The following is an 18701-nucleotide window of genomic DNA, read 5'->3' as shown; positions in this document are numbered from 1 at the left end:
AAGAAAACCAGACTTCTATCAACCCAGGTGACGAACCTAACAGTTGGAACGGTCCGTTTTGTCTAACAGGGTGCAAACAAAACCAGTTCCTTTAACCTCGGTTTGTCTCACCGATTGTGAAAATGAGAACAGTTACAGTAGAACTCAAATGAAAATGCTTAAATCTGTGGGAAGTGTAAGAAGACATTTGAGCTGGTGTGTGACTAAAATTTCAGATTAGAGCGGTCATGAAATGTAATTCTGTTGCTCAGATTTCGAGTTCTGGTGTTGGATAGACAAAGACAGTTCTCCCTTTAGACATCAGGTTTTCTTGTCCTGTTCAGATCCAGTTCACCCAGCAAGGTAACAAACCTCTGATCCCCAGACCTTATGTGCTCTGTCCTGGACCCCCATGCACACTGCCCCCGCCTGCAACTGGGAGCCATAATGATATTTCTCAGTGAGTTCTTTGAACGGGGATGGGATAGGCTCCGGAGTCTCCCTGGCCTTGGCCACTTTCTGAGCCGGACTGGGGGACTTGACAGGTTTGATTATCTTTCTAGCAGAGGATGAGGAGAACTCTTTTTGCAGAGTGGCGAAGGCAGAACCGGCGATGGAAACCTGATCAACCCAAAAAAAGAAAAGAAAGACCCACACCATCATCAGGCTCAGATGAGTTTATTTGGACAGTCTGTGGTCACACAGCAGGTGAAGGATCTATGGGATGTTAGTTTTATTAAAAACTACAACGGGTTCAAACAAAGTGAACTCCAAATGAAGCAGGATTAACAATGGGCAGTAGATGAAGGGAATTTCTTGATTAATAAATGAGATTATGAGCATAAAGACAACGGTTTAATCTTGTTAATGATATTTAAACACTTGTACAACACCTTGGAACTTCAGGCAAGCAGTAATAACCAAAGGCGTGTCTGCTGACCTGCTCATAGTGACGTACACTCACTGATCTGTTACTATTACAGGGTTTGGATTAAGTGTTTTCTGCAATGTTTAACCTTTATCAGAGAGGGATGCCAATGGACAGGAGACAGGTTTCAAGACAAAAAGACCAAATTCAGTGTCCAACTAAGAATCAAAGAAGGGACTTAGCTATTGGTAGGACCTAGTCCTTGATTTGTAGGTAGATGTTGAACCCAAAAAGAGCCGTTTAAGCCAAGTTGGGAGGATTTTGAATGTCGGAGTACTGAACTGTTAACAACACACCAGATAGTGTGTGAAACACAACTTTCTGAAGTGATGCAACCTTTGATAAAATACTCAATGAAAAATAAATTTAAATGTTTAAACAATGAGATCAGCCACATTCCAACAATTAAATCTGTCAGTCAACAGATGTTACCCACAGCTGGCTGTTGACACATCCAGACATGTATGTTTATACAAAGCTACATCATTACCTCCAGCATATACAGTTTATGGTCTGTTCTGGCACTAAGATATAAAAGTTACAGCAGAAACCTGCTAGAAGGTCGACCAAAGAATTGTTGTTTCACAGATTATCCTGAACCTGGACTTGGGACGTAATTTGGTGGAACATTCCTGGATGAGAAATTTAACTTTATGCAACAGGATGGGGTTCTATAACCTGTCACATATTGGTGAGAATAAAATAGATTGTGTTCTTTTTTTAAAACACACAGGTTATTTACTGCTGCTTGCTTCATGCTGCCTCTCTTACCTCCCCACCAGACTCTGGTGTTGGGGCAGAAACTTTAGAAACTGTGAAATGTGGAACTGGGGACAAGGTGAGACCAGTTTCTGTCACGTTCTGTATCTGCAGTAACCAACAGAGTTCAAAGAAGCATTAGCATCTCAGGAAGGTTTCTGTAGCACATCTTTAAATTCAAATGTCAAAAATCATTCTGCATTATTCACTTTGGAAGTTTCTATCGGATTATTTTTTTAAATTCTCATTTTCAGATTCAATGTCTTTGGGCACTGGCAAATAATTTGGTCATGTGTGTTTTTGTATTTATTTTATTTTCTATAGAGTTGTTCATCCATCCATCCATCACCTTTACTCGCGTCTTCCTTTTCGGGTCATGGGGGTCACTGGTGTCCATATCCAGCAGTCACTGTGCAAGAGGCGGGTTACACTTGGACAGATTTCCAGTCCATCACAGGGACACATAGAGACAAATGAGACAAACAACCATTCACTCTCTCTAACACCCAGAGACAATTTAGAGTTACCAATCAGCCTAACATGAATGTTTTTGGTCTGTGGGAGGAAACCGGAGTACCTGGAAAAAACCCCACATATGCACAGAGAACATTCAAACTCCACACAGAATGGCCCCGGGCCGGGATTTGATCCGGCGACCCTCTCGTTGAGAAAACAGCTATACCAACTGAGCCAGCGTCATTCATTCATTCATTCATTCATCCCAAACAAATTTTCTAACAATACAACTTGACTCTTATTCTGCAGTTGAAAATGTTTTGTTTTTTTTCCCCAAAAATTGTAGAAGTCCACATTTTAAACTGGATGAGAAGATATGTTTATACATTGCAGATTATCCCCCCAGTCTTGTTTTTTTAATAAAACAAAGACTGTTTACGGTTCACCTCCTAACCCAACCCACATGATCAGTAAAACTGTAAAACTGTAATGGTTGCATCTTAAAATGTTTCACTGAAACCTCGACTGTTTGAATTGACCAAATGATTTGCCAGTAGCGACCTAAAAGACTGTTTACTGGAACATCCTGAGTAAAATCTGGTCTGTTTGGAGGCCTTTCTGACCTGAGTATGCAGGTCAGCAGTGAACTCCTGAGCAGCACTGAGCATTTGACCAGCCTGCATTCTCGATGGTGTCCATCCGGTTCGATACTGATGATCATCAACGGTAGCAGCAGCCTGCTGCCTTAAACCCACCTCTACAGCCTCTACTTTCTGCTCTTCGATTCGACTGCCCTCAACATGCACAGGCTCACGGGTGCGAGCGACGTCAACGGCAGCCACCACTTTGGCCACCGCCCCAGCTCTTTCCCCACCCCCAGCCTGGAGACAGAACCAGCAGAACATGATGAACTCAGAACATCCAGAACAGGACTGTGGAGCAAAGATCAGCAGGTGGGTGGTATAAATTAGCTCTCTCAGCTTCATCTTAATATTCAGGCCATCTACCATTTCTAAGAAGAAATAAGAAGTTGTCCTAGAATGTGGTTAACATAGATTAGCTAAGATCTAAATCTGTTCATAGGCTTTACGTTAAACTAGACCATCCAGGTCCATAATCTGGATTTAAAACAAGAACAATCAGTGTTCCACTCCTAGAATCTACCCTGTCTCTGTCAAAGACAGAAACGTTACATAGATCAACAATAAATGACCACATGTGCACAAACACCAGTATCAGTGGGGTTTCTGTTTTTGCAGGTTTAAGATAGGAATCTCATCATGAAGACCTGGATCAATCAAGACTTTTTCTTGACTTTTGAAAAAAGATTCATATGTTTGAAAGCTGTAACCTGAGGTAAATAATGGCAAATACTATAATAGAAATTAGAGATGAAACCATCAGGGGTACTGGTGTGTGGACAGTAATGGAAACACTCATTCATGTGTTCTTCAAGCTGTAAAATCTCCTGAAAGTCCACAAAGAACAGTGCTTTCAAGAAACTGCTTGAGGTTTATAATAACAGAACCAAAACAGATAATCAGAAAAACAGTCATATCATAATCAGGAAAAGGACGAAGGAACTGTGAAGATTAACCTGATCCGGGCTTTGTTAGTGTGGGATAGAAAATCAAGTCTTAGTTCTGAATTTGTTGTGTGTTTTTGCTGAAATCACGAGATTTGTTCTCCAGTTGAAGCAGAAACAAGTACTTGTAGTTTTAGCTGAATGTTGGTCCTAAGACCAACAAGGTTTCCTCATAGAAACCAAATTCATTCTTCCATTTTCCTGAGTCTTCTCCATCTAAAACCTCTCAGAGTATCTTACTTGGTTTGGATGAAGATGTTGCTGTGGGATTCCAGTGTTTTCCCCTTTGCAGCCTCCTGAGTGGCAAGGTGGCACTAACTAACGAGCAGCAGCTGTGGCCTATTCTGGTGATGAGCTCAAGAAGTATAAAGGACTGTTGAAGTGTTCACTTCTATGCTGGAAAATTGGATAGCAACTGGTATTTGATACAGCCTTCTTGTGCTTTCCTATAGATAAGAATTATACTAACCAGATTTTCTCTGTGCCCTCCTACTTTGATTCCTGAAGGATCATCCTGGAATTACTTGTTCTCCTACATGTCTAAAAGCTGATACTACCCTAGAACCCTTGGTGCCAATGGCCTTTGGCATAAGCTTGTCCTGCTGCTCCCTTGCCTGTCTTCAATCTGCAACAGTACCCAATACTACTTACCTCATCATCTCCATGTCTGCTTTCAAAACAGATAAAAGACCAACCCACCACAACAGATGAGTCATGAGATTTGGATGAATTAATAATCATGGCCATTCACACTGACAATTGGCTCTGCGACAAACTGAGAAAAGGACTACAATTCCCAGCTGTACTTAATTCTGAGTTCCGTCCAGTGCCAGAAATTCAAACTCCTCAAGCTCATTCACCTGTACCTGAATCAGAGCTTATGCAAGTCGGACGCACTTGCCTTACCCCCGAAGAAAGACAATGATGAATAAATGCAAAGGAATGCATAGTGGTAAAAGTGGACATGTCATTACTCACTGCTAAATGAGACCATTCTCACCAGTAGGCAAGGAGATATTGGTGAGAAATTCTTATTTATTCTCCTGGCTCTGGTTAAAGAAACACAGCTCCATGCTCAGCGGGTCTGAGAAGAGGGTGGCTCAATGGAGAAAATTTTGTTTACAGAACAGCTTGAGTTCTGCCATTATTATTTACAACTTTATATTTTTATATCTATACTGATATCTTTAACTCCTTCCTCACCCTGGCAACTGTTCCCACTTGCCTGAAGACCGCCACCATCATCCCAATTCCTAAGAGCTCTGCAGTGACTGGTCTGAATGACTACTGGTCAGTAGCCCTCATCCTGATAGTCATTGAAAGACTGGTCATGGCCCACATCAAAGCTACCATCAACACACACCAGTATGCATACCACAAGAATCGATCAACAGAGGACATCATCTCCTCTGTGTTCCACACTGCTCTCACCCACCTGGAGCAGAAGGACTCCTACAGTACATCTGTATGCTCTTTGTGAACTTCACATCCACCTTCAACATCAGTATTCCCCAGACCCTGATGGACAAACTACTCACACTAGGACTAAGCCCCTCCCTGTGCAACTGGGTCCTGGATTTCTTAACAAACAGACCACAGTTAGTGGAGATCCACAACTTCTTTTCCTCCACTATAACCCTCAGCACTGGCTCCCCTCAGGGCTGTGTACTGAGCCCCTCCTGTTCACTCTACTCACACATGACTGCACAGCTACCCATCCAGGCTGGCATATTGTAAAGTTTGCAGACGATACAGCAGCGGTTGGATGCATCACAAACAATGATGGGGGAGTGGTGGCACAGAGGTTAGAGAAAATGGGCCTGTGATCAGAAAGTTGTAGGTTCAACTCCTGGTACCGTCTACATCAGAATATGGGTGGAAAAGGTGAAACAACCATATCTGCCTCCACCCTCATTTGCCCCACTCTGGGCCCCTGAGCAAGGCCCTTAACCCCCCCCATCTACTCCCAAAATCAGGTCTCCCTTTAAAATGAATTATCCTGACTCAATGAGATTAACCTGTATAAATAACGGGTAAATGAAAAAAAAAAAAGTCTGGCTACAGGAAACACCTGGAGAACTGGTGCTGGAAGAACAACCGTCACATCAGTGGGAAGAAGACAGAGATGGTCATGAATTTCTAACAGAGCAAACACGCCTACGCCCTCTGAATACAGGAGGATCTGCGGTGGAAGTGGTCTCCAGCTACAGGTACTTGGGTGTGCACCTGAATGACAACCTCAGCTGTGGCAACAACACCACTAGCCCGATCAAGAAAGATCATCAGAGACTCTACTTCCTCAGACGGCTGAGGCGAGCTGGACTAGGAAGCTCAGTCCTCACCTCCTTCTACAGGTGTGCAGTGGAGAGCATCCTGTGCTCCAGCATCAACGTGTGGCATGGAGGCTGCACAGCTGCAGAAAGGAAAGCTTTGCAGAGAGTGGTGAAGGCTGCACAGAAGATGTTGGAGTCAGCCTCCCCACCATCACAGACATCTACACCTCCAGATGCAGGAAGAGGGCCACCTGCATCATGAAGGACCCCATTCACCCAGCACAAACACTTTTTGCCCTGCTCCCCTCAGGCAGAAGGTTGCAGAGCATTAAGTTTAGAACCACTAGACTGAGGAACAGCTTCTACCCTGAGGCTGTTAGACTCATAAATCCCTAACCAGGATAATCATTGTAAAGTGGGGGAAAAATCATTGTGATGTCACTTTAACTGGTAATATGGAAAATCTGTGCCGCTGATTATCTCATGCTGTTGTATTCATTCATATCCATCTACTCACCACAGACTCATGTTCGGGTTGCTGTTGATATGCTGTATTGTTTTACATTATTAGTGTTTAGCATGTATCTTAGATCTTTTCTCTTACTGTATATCTTAGATCCATATATAGTGTTTCTTTTTTCAATTTATATTTTTGCTATTTTTGGATGTAACTGGGATCCTGAGTACATAATTTCATTCCACCTCATGTACCACATGTGATGCGAATGACAGTAAACTTGATTATTTCTACTAAGAAGGAGGATCCCCCCCAAGAAACTGATTTATCTAAGGTGCCTTGATCTGGACCCTTTTTTAGCAAACAAAAGGCTCTGTCCTCATCTCCACACCGGCCGTACATTTGCTCCATCTATCTTCTGGGTGACCCACTACCCACTAGCAGGTTGTACAAACTTTCGGGCCCCAAGAGGGAGACGATGAGAAATGACATCTAGAAGTCTCTAACCTCAGGCATCATTCCCCCTCCACTTTTCCTATGGATCTTTTTCATGGTCAAGGAAGGCAAAACGTTGAGACCTTGTATTGACTACAGAGGTTTAAAACAAATCACCATAAAAAACAAGAGGCCAACTTGAGGCCAACTCAACCTTTGGTTAGTGAAAACAGTTTTTTCTTCTGCACCCATCCTTTGTCATCCTGACCCCATATGACAATTCATCCTTGAGGTGGACACTTCTAAGTCTGGAGTTGGAGCAGTACTCTCTGAGATCTAACAGCAATGACAAGGTGCACCCCTGTGCTTTTTTCTCCTTTTCTCTCACTGGCTAACAAAACTATGAGGTTGGCAATAGAGAAGCGCTTGCTATAATAATCATCCCTAGAAGGATGGTGGCACTGGCTTGATGGCTCAGAGATACCTTTTATCATTTGGACAGATCATAAGAACTTGGTCTACATTCAAAACGCTAAATGGCTAAACTCCAGGCAAGCCCGATGGTCTTGTTTTATTGATGCTTTAACTTTTCCATCATTTATAGACCTGGATACAAGAACATCAACCCAAACATGCTGTCATGACAGTTTTCAGCCTAGAATCATCTGAAGATGGAGGGGAATGTCCTCAAAACCTCCTTTTTCATCTGCCCCCTCACTTGGACCAGAAAGACATCCAGGAGGCTCTGAGGTTAGAACCTGTCTCAGATACTCAACATCAAGTTTGTCTCATCTGGAGCTTTAGCGCATTTTTAGTCCAGAATTAGGTTCTAATAGTGACTGAAGACTTTAATTCATCTCCACTCATGGGACAGGAGTTTGGCACAAAATAAAAGTTAAAGTGACATTAACAAAAATTGTGGAAAACCCACAAAAAAGAGGTTAATGAAAGTGGAATGCTATTAAATTATTTAATAATGGGGTGGAGGATTTTGTTTGTTTTTAAAGGCAAAAAAAATCTGTCTTCATATTTAAACGTAAAAATGTAATTTTTATTTAAAAAGAGAAAGAGGTTAGTAGGACGCTGGAAAAAGCTTCAGTTAATGTTTGGTTTGATATCATCACAAAACTAACTGTGCAAATCTAACGGTTTATTTTGTATATCCATATATCCAACAAGAGAAGTTTAAGAATGGACCCAGATCCAGACTGACTTGAAAACTTGGACCAAAGCAGGACAAAAAAAACTATTAACATTTGGACTCAAAAAGGACTGAGCAATGATCAAAACCTGAACCCATCCAGTAAAACCAGTTCAATGTAGTATGTGTTGGAAAAATGGGCCTTACAAGGTAACAAATGCAAAGACACACACACACACACACACACACACGTAAGTGTGTCTTAATTGTGTAAACTAATTTTCTAAGATATGAAAATGTCAATAAAAAACTGCTTTTTGAATTATCTGGACACAAGTTCTCAGATTTCAGAGAAAACTGTTAGCTGATCTGACACCATCAATCCTAGTGACCTTCTTTCACACAGTCAATATGACCCTCACACACATGGACTTGGGGGTCTAGCCCTTACCTCTCTGACTCCTTTGATTGGCTGATCCCCTCTTTTGGTGGGGTCACCTCCCTGCTTCCATGGTGGCGGTACCTCAGTGGCAGGGGCAGGCTGTTTTCGTGTGGTGATGGGTGACTTCACCGGCCTGATGGGAGAGAGGGGAAGGGTTGAGCTGAGTCTTTTGGTTCTGCGTAATGATTACTACCTGTCATTCAACTGCTCAGTTTCAGACTATGTAAACTAGAGGCTCCACCCACCTGACGGTTGTAGGCGTAGGTGCCTTCACGTGTCTGACAGGTGATGGTGACTGCTGGCGTCCTCCGGTCACCTTGGCAACCAGTGAGGACTGGGTTGGGGACTTGGAAGGGGGTTTAGGTAGAACTTTGGGTGGAGTCTTGTGACCCAAAGTATGAGCCAGCTCAACACCCTCCATCTGCATCTCGATCATGGTGGACGTGGCCTGGAAACTGGCTTCCATCCTCTGAGGAGAGAAAAAGAATTCAGAGTGCGGTAGATAAATTATAGATTAACTTGATGAATATTAGAGACAGATGGAGATCAAACTAAGAAGAACTAAAAGTAAAACAAAAAGATTTTAGAAGTCTGATGTCATGTATTTATGATGAGGCTAAAAATACCACCCTTGAATTAAAAAAATGTTGTCTGAGTTTTTTGTCACAGCTCATGTACCTTTTCCACTCTGGTCTGTCTGGTCTGTGAAATCTGAGCGGTTGAAATCACTGTCTTGGTTTTCTTGGCTGGAACAGGTTCTTCACCTGGACACGATGATTTAGTTTGGTGATGAATTCAATCAAAGAATCAGTAAAAAATTATTATTTTTTAAATCAAGAGTTAGTTCTCACCTTGAACCAGCAGTTCAGCGGTGGACGTGGCCCGTCCGCTGCTGTTGGTGGCTGTCACAGAATATGTCCCAGAATCCTCTGGGAAGGCCTCTGCAATCAGCAGACTGTACAGGTCTCCGTCCTGCAGGATCCTGAAGTCGGCAGAGCTCTGGATCTCAGCTCCCTCCCTGTAGAACTTCACCACAGGTGTGGGGATCCCTGAGACCCGGACATTCAGCCTCACCTGGCTGCCCTGCCTCACCGTGGAGCTTTGCAGTCTCTGGATGAAGGTGGGGGGCGCCGTCTCCGCTGCAGGTGCAAAACGGTAAAAACCCAAGGCTTTTATCTCCGACACTCCAGTTCAACCTGAGATCACACTGACTGCTGTCTGCTGCAGGTAAGATACTGACTGATCAGAACCACTCTAATAAAGCCCCCAGGAAATAGCCCCATGTCCTGTGGTGTACCACATCTGTACCTGGTTTGTGTTATTTTCAGTCACAGATACTTCCTACTGAGACAGGATTTGTAAGACACAATCTCACCTCTCTCTCTCTCTCTCTCTCTCTCTCTCTCTCTCTCTCTCTCTCTCTCTCTCTCTCTCAGTCTCATTCATTCATTTAACCTTTATTTATACAGGTTAGTCTCAGTGGGTCGCGAGGACTCATTTTCAAGAGAGACCTGGGACGCTGCAGGTAATGTCTTGTGAGCGCACGCCGTGACTGCACTGACGTCGTGACATGTAGGAGGAGATACCATAGTCAATAGCTGGTAGGAAAGTAGCAGTTACAAGGTGTTTCCTAGCATTCAGAGTTAAGTATGATCTATTTCTGAAAAAGAAACCGAGTTTTAATTTCAGTTTCTTTATCAAGTTTTCAACATGCTGCTTAAAAGAAATGTGCATCGACCAAAATAGGGAAGTATTAGTATAAATCCACAAACTCAGTAGGAACACCATTCATAGATAAGAGGAAGGACTGCTGGTACCAACTTTCTGTTTGAAAACAGCATTCCTTTGGTTTTATCACCATTTAGCACCAGTTTGAGATGGAACAAATCTGACTGAATGATGCTGACTGCAAACTGTAAAAGCTGGAAAACCTTGGCAACTGTTTTATCAATAAACAACTGTATCATTGACATAGAAATGCAAGGGTGCACCAGGAATGTTCTGACCTACATTACTTATGTACATTGTAAAGAGAGTGTGTGTCCTAAGACTGAGCCTTGTGGTACACCATTATTGACAGTTAAATAACTGGAATAAGTACCATTGTGTCTCACTTGTCTCCTGTCTCACCTGTCCCCATCTCACCTGTAACAAGGAGTTCAGCAGTGCTCGTGGCTTGTCCAGCACCGTTGGTGGCTCTGACAGAGAAGCGTCCGCTGTGTGCGGCGGTCACAGCGGGGATCCTCAGAACAGCGCGGCCATCGCTGAACGAGATCTGAACGCCGGGCAGAGCGGCGGTGGAAAGAACCTGGCCATCACGAAACCAGCTCACCTCAGGAACTGGAGAACCTGCAGAAGAGGACCAGGATGTTATTGGAGAACCCACAGACGGTCTCGTCCTCTGATCGTTGGGACTCATTCTTACCACTAACTTGAGCCTCGAACGTCGCGGCACTACCCTCAAGTGCCACGACGCTCTGAAGCGGCTGAGTGAACGTCGGCGCCTGTGTGGACATGTTGGTCGGCACCCTGAAACAGAGATGAAAGGATTAATCCTATCCTACAAGACCCCTTCCTGTTGTGTTCTGACCATAAATTTCAGATATGTCGTTACAGTGAAGAATTTAAACTTTTAAATATTTATTATTTCAAACTAAACTGTTTCGATCGTCAGAGAACCTCAGCAGCTTTGGACCACAGAACAAAATGAAGAGGTTCTCTGTTTGTCAGACATGTCCACAGACTGGCAGCTGCTGATTGGCTCCTGCATTGGGTGGTTTTAAAGTTCTGGGTCCCTGCAGTCTGACAGCAGTTCTCAAACGTCTGATTTAATAAGCATCTGTTGTACATTTTGCACCAACCAATACTTGTAAATAATTCACTGAAGCTGTAGGAGTGTGCTGAATTTTTTTTGTGTTCTGTTTTCTCCTGTTTTTGTTGATTTGGTCAAATTAATTGAATGTTTCAGGTTATGGGGAGATATTACAGTTATGGGGAGCAATTTGTTGGGGCAAGGGTGAGTTTTGTTTTTGTTTTGGTCTTTGGATTCCTGAAGTTGCCTCGGTTTGTGCATTTTTATGTGCGCAATATAAAGATAATTACTTTGGTCGAGTTGTTTTGGAACAAGTTTCACATTAACTGATACAGGTACTACTACCAGCTTCTCCTTACAGTTCAGCTCCCTTTTCACCACAACGGACCGGCACAGACTCCACAATACTGCAGAAGCTGCACCAATCCGTCTGTTAATCTCACATTCCATTCTTCTCTCACTCGTGAACAAAACTCCAAGATATTTGAACTCCTCCACTTGAGGCAGAACCTCAGAGCAATCCATCCTTTTCTGACTGAGGACCATGGCCTCAGATCTGGAGGTTCTGATTCTCATCCCAGCCGCTTCTCACTTGGCTGCGAACCGCTCCAGTGAGAGCTGAAGATCACGGCACAAAGACGCCAACAGAACCACATCATCCGCAAATAGAAGAGATGGAATCCTGAGGCCACCGAACCGAACTCCTTCCATACCTTGGCTGCACCGAGAAATCCTGTCCATAAAAGTTATGAACAGAACCAGTGACAATGGGCAGCACTGGCAGAGTCCAACTCCCACCCTGAAGGGGTCCGACTTACTACCGACAATGTGAACCAAACTCTCGCACTGCCCATAGAAACGAGCCCCAAATCCCATACTTGCGGAGCACCCTCCCACATTATACCCCAAGAAACACAGTCGAACACCTTCTCCAAGTCCACTAAACACGTAGACTGGATGGGCAAACTCCCATGAGCCCTCGAGGTCCCTAGTGAGGGTAAAGAGCTGGTCCTGTGTTCCACGGCCAGGACAGGACTTGCATTGTTCCTCCTGGATCTCAGGTTCAACCAACGATCTGACTCGCTTCTCCACTGCCTGACGACATCACTGGTTCAGATCTACAGCACCCACTGAGCACAGTGTTGGTAAAGTTCAGTCTTTACACATGTTTAATGTATTTAGATACATTTCTTTTGACTTGAGTTCTTACCTAAACTTCCTGTTTAGATTTTTACAAACCAGTTGTCTCAAATATTCACCACAGAATATCTTTCAGATATAAAGCTTGCTCGTTTCATCAGTTCAGCTTTGAATGGGGTCTTAAATTTCCTCATAAATCTTCTAACAGGGCTCTAGAGCTATGTTTCAGAACTTTTTCTATACATTTATGTATTTATATACGTATTTATGTGTATTTCTTATGTGTATGTATGTATATATATATCCAACACACCTGATTCGGTAACTTAATTACTTCCAAGTTCTGCAGGAGCCTGTAAATCACACATTCATTCAAATCAGGTGTGTAAAAGCAGGAAAACAACTAAAACATGCAGGATGGTGTTCCTCAAGGACCAGTGTTGGGAACCATGGTTTAGAGAAGCTGCAGCTGATACAGTTTTTGATGAGTGCCCTGAGACAACTTCATTGTGATTTGGCGCTATATAAATAAACTGAATTGAATTGCATGATCTACCAGCAGGGCTGCTTTAAGTCCTGCAGGTCCACAGTTAGTCCTTCAGGTCTACATTTAGTCCTGCATGTCTGCAGATACTGGTTCTGTTTTCCGGTGTCACATTTTAATTTCAAGAACTCCTCTGAACTGTTTTATAGACCATTACATAATCAGAATACTAATGTTTTTTTTATAAAAAAAAAACTTTAATATTTCTGATCAGAGTAGAAAATATTCATCATCCTGGTTTTAATAAACAAGACGCAGGTTTTTCATCTTAAAACAAACAAAAGAATTAAACTTACTGATTTCAAACAGGTGTTTTTTTTTAAACTGCAAATAAATTCATAAATAAACGACTTTGATTCTGTTGGCCCAAAGTGAACTCAAAATTTTTACATAAAACCATAAAAACCTGATTGATCAGAAAGTTCCAGTAAATAAACCGTCAGAATCACCAAGTCCTGCTGGGCTTACAGAACGTCTTGCTTATAATGAAACCCAGAACCGGTTCAGAGGAGGGTTCTGACAGAATCCAAGATAAGGCTGGATCAGCTCAGAACTTCCTCCGCACAGTTTAGTCATCATAATGTGGGTTAACAGTTTGGTCCTACTCTGAATGAGACCCTGAACGCCTCATCAGAACTTATCTGAAATCATTTGATCCAAGGTCAGATGGGATCAGTAATCAATAATCAAGACAAATAAGATCAGGCTGATCCAGAACCAGATGAACCCAGCTGGTATTTTCAGGGCTGAGCGACAGATAAGGCAGGAACTATAAATACACCCCCCCTCCCCCCGGGGCCAGTTTGATTGACAGACACATGTGGACCATAGCTGAAGGTGGAACTGATATCTGTGCTGCTGATTCCCTTAAAAAGCCATGCGCCCCAGCTGACGGGCCACTCTCATGCTCTCAGCAGCTATTCTTGGCCTTCCACAGACCCCCACAACCTGCTGGATCCAAAAATACATTACCACACTAAAACCCTTACAAACATCATCAAAACCTGGGTCCTGAGTCCAGGGTCCTGAGTGTGACCCTCAGAAACCAGCACCCGCAGGCCGAACGGGACCCAGGCAGGAACTACTCACTTGTTTCCACAAGAGTGCCTGGCACTGATGGGACGGGGCCCGGCTGACTAACGAGCTGCAGTCCCCTGATCCAGATCGGTGTGAGCAGAAAAGTCCAAAGTGAGAACGGTGGAGCCTCAAAGTCCTCCCTGACAAAAACAAAACTACACAGAGACGAGCCGTGTAGTTTTGTTCCCCTGCAGTCCCTCCACCCGAGGCGAGGCTGGGAATGCTCCAACTGCTCAGGAGGGCCCACACGGGGCCGTAGGCTTTTATAGCAGGGGGGGCCACCCGCATCGCCACCGAACTGACACTCCCCATTGGCTGCTGGGACACCAGGGGGGCATGATGGGAGCCGGCAGCCACTTATGAGTGTGTCAGTCAGCTGATGACCGGGCTTTGATTGGGAACCGTCTAAGATCCTGAGCCTGACGAGGACTTGCAGAACGAGATCTTTGTCGGACTCAGACAGAAGACCTTTCTCTGGGTGGACGTCTCAAACGTCCACGACTCAATAAAGAAGTGCTGACAGAGGAGGACAAGGCTGTCCATGTCAGTCAACACTCCCACCTCCGTCCAGCACCAGCTGGTTGTTACGCCACACCAAGCAGCTCTGTTTATCTAACGGCAAGAGACAAGTTCTGACCCGACGGCTCGCTCCAAGGTTCTGATCAGATCCAAAACTTTGACTGAAATCTCTAAACATCAGAAACCTGAAGCAGAACCTGAGGGTGGACTTTCTGAGATCCTGCAGGTCCTCAAACTTCTTTCAGTCTGAGAACCTACCGGTCCCTGATGGTTCTGAACGTTCACCTGATGTCTTCTGGACCTGTCATCTCTGCCGGCTGGTTTCTGAGCAGATCTCCTGAAGTCGACCTTTCAAACTTTGTTCTTATTTCACACAAATGTTGACTGTAGACTAAGTTCATGATCTCAAGGTTGGAACTCTGATTTATTTCTATGTTAAATTCTGTTCAAACGTCCACGTATCATTCTGAGTTTATAAATAATTAATCCATGATGAATGAGTTCCAGGTTTTTTCATTCAACCTTTATTTAGACAGGTTAGTCCCATTGAGCCTCGAGGACTCATCTACAAGAGAGACCTGATTTCAACAAAGAATGATGACAACAATGGACAATCGTAAAAAAGGCATACAGCTTTTAAAAAAATTGTTTTTAACGATTTAAAATAAGATGGCAAAAAAGTAACAAAAACAGCTAGATTCTAAGGCGAATGTATAAAACTAAAAACAGGAACATGTCAGCATCGGTCCAGGCCAGGAGTCCACCAGATTATTAAAGCCCCTTAGAGAGGTCAAGGTCGAGAGCTGCAGATCTTTTTGTAAGATGTTCCAGGAAACTGGAGCGGAGTAGTCTGGCACCCTCGTCACTGAGAGGCAGTGCTTCGACCAACTGTGCCACCGTGCGGCCTGATGACTGGACTGTTGACCAAAACAACTTTTTGGTGACTGTTCATGGTTTATTGTAATACCAGAAATCTCCTGCAGAGGGCGACAGTGAGCTGAGCGTTGTGAGGACAGCGGTTAGATTTCTGACAATAAAATGTTTTAACATTAAAAAAAAGGAGGAAAAAAGGGAAAAAGGAAGTAAATTAGAAAAAAAATGTTTTCACTTGATACAAAAAAGAAAAGAAATGTGTTAAACAGTAAAATGTTAATTAGTTTTCTAAAAAAGTTAAATCTGGTCCATTCAAAAAAACAAAACAAAGCAAATGTCCAGAGGACCAGATTTAACTTTTTTAGATTTTTCTACCTGGATTATTGAGCATGCATCAGGATGTTAATTAGTTTTGTTTTGTTTCACATAGTTTGACAAACTAGAACGTTTAAAATTGTGTTTTATCAGTAATTTAAGAAACAATTTTAAAGGAGCAGCACAACTGGTAGAGCTGCTGCCTCTCAGCAAGCAGGTCCCTGGTTCAAATCCCGGTCCGGGGGCCCTTCTGGGTGGAGTTTGCATGTTCTCTCTGTGTATGTGTGGGTTTTTTCCCACAGACCAAAAACATGCATGTTAGGCTGACTGGTAACTCTAAATTGTCCCTAGGTGTGAGTGAGAGAGTGAATGGTTGTTTGTCTCGTTTGTCTCTATGTGTCCCTGTGATGGACTGGAGACCTGTCCAGGGTGTACCCCGCCCCTCGCACAGTGATTGCTGGACATGGGCACTGGCGACCCCCATGACCCAAAATGGAAGAAGCGGGTAAAAGATAATGGACGGAATTTTAAAGGATAAAAAACTAAACAGCCAGTTGTAGTTTTTTTTTTTTTTTGATGGGGGGGGGGGGGGGGGATGTCTTGGATGACAGGCAGTTCAGCAGCTGAATAAGCTTGAAAAGTGAAGCAGTGCTTTCCTGCTGAGCCCAGGTGGGGTCAGTCTCAGCTGCAGGGACACAGGGTGTCCAGCAGGGGGCAGAGAAGCTGCTCAGTCAAACGTTCGGATGCTCCTTCAGGGAAGGTTTGTTTCATTGGGCCTTCAGAACCAGTCGAGTTCGGTTCAGATTATCATAATATTTTTTTTAATAAATCAGAAATGTGCACATTAGATTAGACTAAATGTGTTGACTCTATGTGTCCCTGTAACTGACTGGACACCTGTCCAGGTGTCCCCTGCCTCTCAACCAATGACAGACCCCAGGCCTGTTCTGCGGCTTCAGGAAGTAGTCAGGCCCCGTTCAGTTTGATCAATGTTTATAGGAACATACAGAATATATTTCACTCACGGCTGGTTTTGAACTTCATGTAAACATGTCAGAGTTATCTAAACATGTTGATGCATCAAGATAAAAATAAACTACAGATCAACAAAAACTGTCAAATACTGAAATTACATGAACTCACCAGGAAACTTGTTCATCTACACTTTACATTAAAAAATACCTTTTGAAGTCGGGTCAGGTCCCTGCTGGATCGGAGTTCTGGTTCCTGTTAGAACAGAGACCTGGTTCCTGTTGGATCAGAACCTTTCAGAGGTTCTGTTGAGGGTGTTAATCCAGCCGGGCTGACTGAAGGTGTCCACTCAAGGATCCAGAGTTCTGTTTTATGGTTTGATGGAGTTTCTGTCATGAAGTTTTAATGACCTCCAGAATTCTTACAGATTCATTCAACCTTTATTTCTACAGGTTAGTCAGGACGACTCATTTACAAGAGAGACCTGTTTTAGACAAGACAACATATAAAGTACAGAACCAAGTGTATCATCTGCATAGAGGGATGCATCAGGAAGGTTTTCACTTATATTACTTATATAAATTGTAAAAAGAGTGGGCCCTACAATTAAGCCTTGTGGAACACCATTAGTGACCGTTAGGTAGTTAGATGAACACAATGGCTCTGACCTGACAGTTTGAAAACCAATCAACAGTGTGATCTGAGAAACCAATATCTGAGAGCTTGTGGCATAAGATGATCAGGATTTAGAGTTTTTAAAGATTTTAGTTTCTGATCCATGAAACTGATCTAGTCAGATTGACTAGATCAGTCGTTTGTTTCTGGAGGATGGAGGAAACATTCTGTTTATATCAGAGTTCAGTTCTGTCTGCTGAGGTGTTCAGCATGTGAACACAAACATCCTGGGATTGGTATAATTCCTGAGTCACCACTGCTATCAGCTGTCCTCAAGTCAGCAGTCTGCAGCTTACACAGGAAGTGACCTCAGAACCTGGCCTGGGTCGTATGACTACTCTGTACCTAAAGACCAGTCCAATCTTTGGTCCAGCAGCATTTTCAGCACCGAACACCCGCACAGATTGAGGACCCTCAATCTTCATTTTGTGTCCAGTTGTGTCAAGATTTCATCGGGTTTCTGCATCTGCCTTAGTGTTTAACAGAACCATCATCTGGTACCAAAGAGACACCAGATTACTGAACTCTGGAGACTCATAGTCTGAAGCAGAACTTGATGGTTCTGAACCCTACAGATGTGGTTTATAAAAACCAGACAGAACCAAAAACTACCCATTCTAACTAGTTTGAACCCCATCATATGTGAACCCGTCTCAGACTGATCCAGATTGTTCGGATCTTATAAAAGCTCGTTTCACATGTGAACATGATCAGCTGAACCTTTCAAAAGATGTTTCATGTGTCAGAAAAAAAAAGCAGAAGTGGAAGATCTTTGAAAAGAACTTGTGTTTCTTCCTGTTGAAGCCTTCAGGACTAGAAGTCCCTCTGACCTGAGAACCTGCTCAGGTGTCTGCAGGATTTTAGGTTCATGCTCACAGAAACGGGTTCCTGAAGGTCTCCTCAAACTCACCGCAACAACCAGATAAGGCTTTCTCCGACCACGTTGAAGGTTTTTCTTGTTTCCTCGATGACTGATCAACCTGCAGCTCAGATTAAAGTTTAATCCGTGGACGTTCGTCTTTAACTCAGCTGCTGAGAGGTTTTTAATCTGAGAACAGATGTTGAGCTGGAAGTCACAGCTGCTCACGAGTTGTGTCGATCAGAGACACAGGTTTACAAAGAGGGGGCTATGTGACAATATGTTTAACGAGGAGGGGGTCATGTGACTAAATGCTATAAGTGAGTATATGTTTAACTGTATACACCAAATGCTATATACTATATAAATACTAATGTTTAATGAGGAGGGGGTCATGCACCTAAATGGTTACTGAGGAGGGGGTCATGTGACTAAATGTTTAACGAGGAGGGGGTCATGT

General features: G+C 43.4%; 1 protein-coding gene across 1 annotated transcript in view; it reads right to left on the bottom strand.

The window, feature by feature from the left end:
- The window catches only part of ttn.1 (titin, tandem duplicate 1), a gene marked incomplete in the record, with an annotated part of 170421 nt that extends 156159 nt beyond the window's left edge, over positions 1-14262 (bottom strand). Inside the window, 7 exon segments of the mRNA XM_037686817.1 lie at positions 8465-8588; positions 8701-8924; positions 9134-9219; positions 9307-9594; positions 10601-10804; positions 10881-10984; positions 14041-14262. Coding sequence (XP_037542745.1) covers positions 8465-8588; positions 8701-8924; positions 9134-9219; positions 9307-9594; positions 10601-10804; positions 10881-10971 — 1017 coding nt within the window.
- Between the last annotated feature and the right edge of the window lie 4439 nt (positions 14263-18701).

This window comes from Nematolebias whitei, chromosome 13, assembly GCF_014905685.2.
Source record: "Nematolebias whitei isolate Nwh7 chromosome 13, NemWhi1, whole genome shotgun sequence".
In the NCBI taxonomy this organism is placed as follows: domain Eukaryota; kingdom Metazoa; phylum Chordata; class Actinopteri; order Cyprinodontiformes; family Rivulidae; genus Nematolebias; species Nematolebias whitei.
Note: the sequence above shows the minus strand (reverse complement) of the source record. Positions and strands in the feature narration are given on the sequence as shown.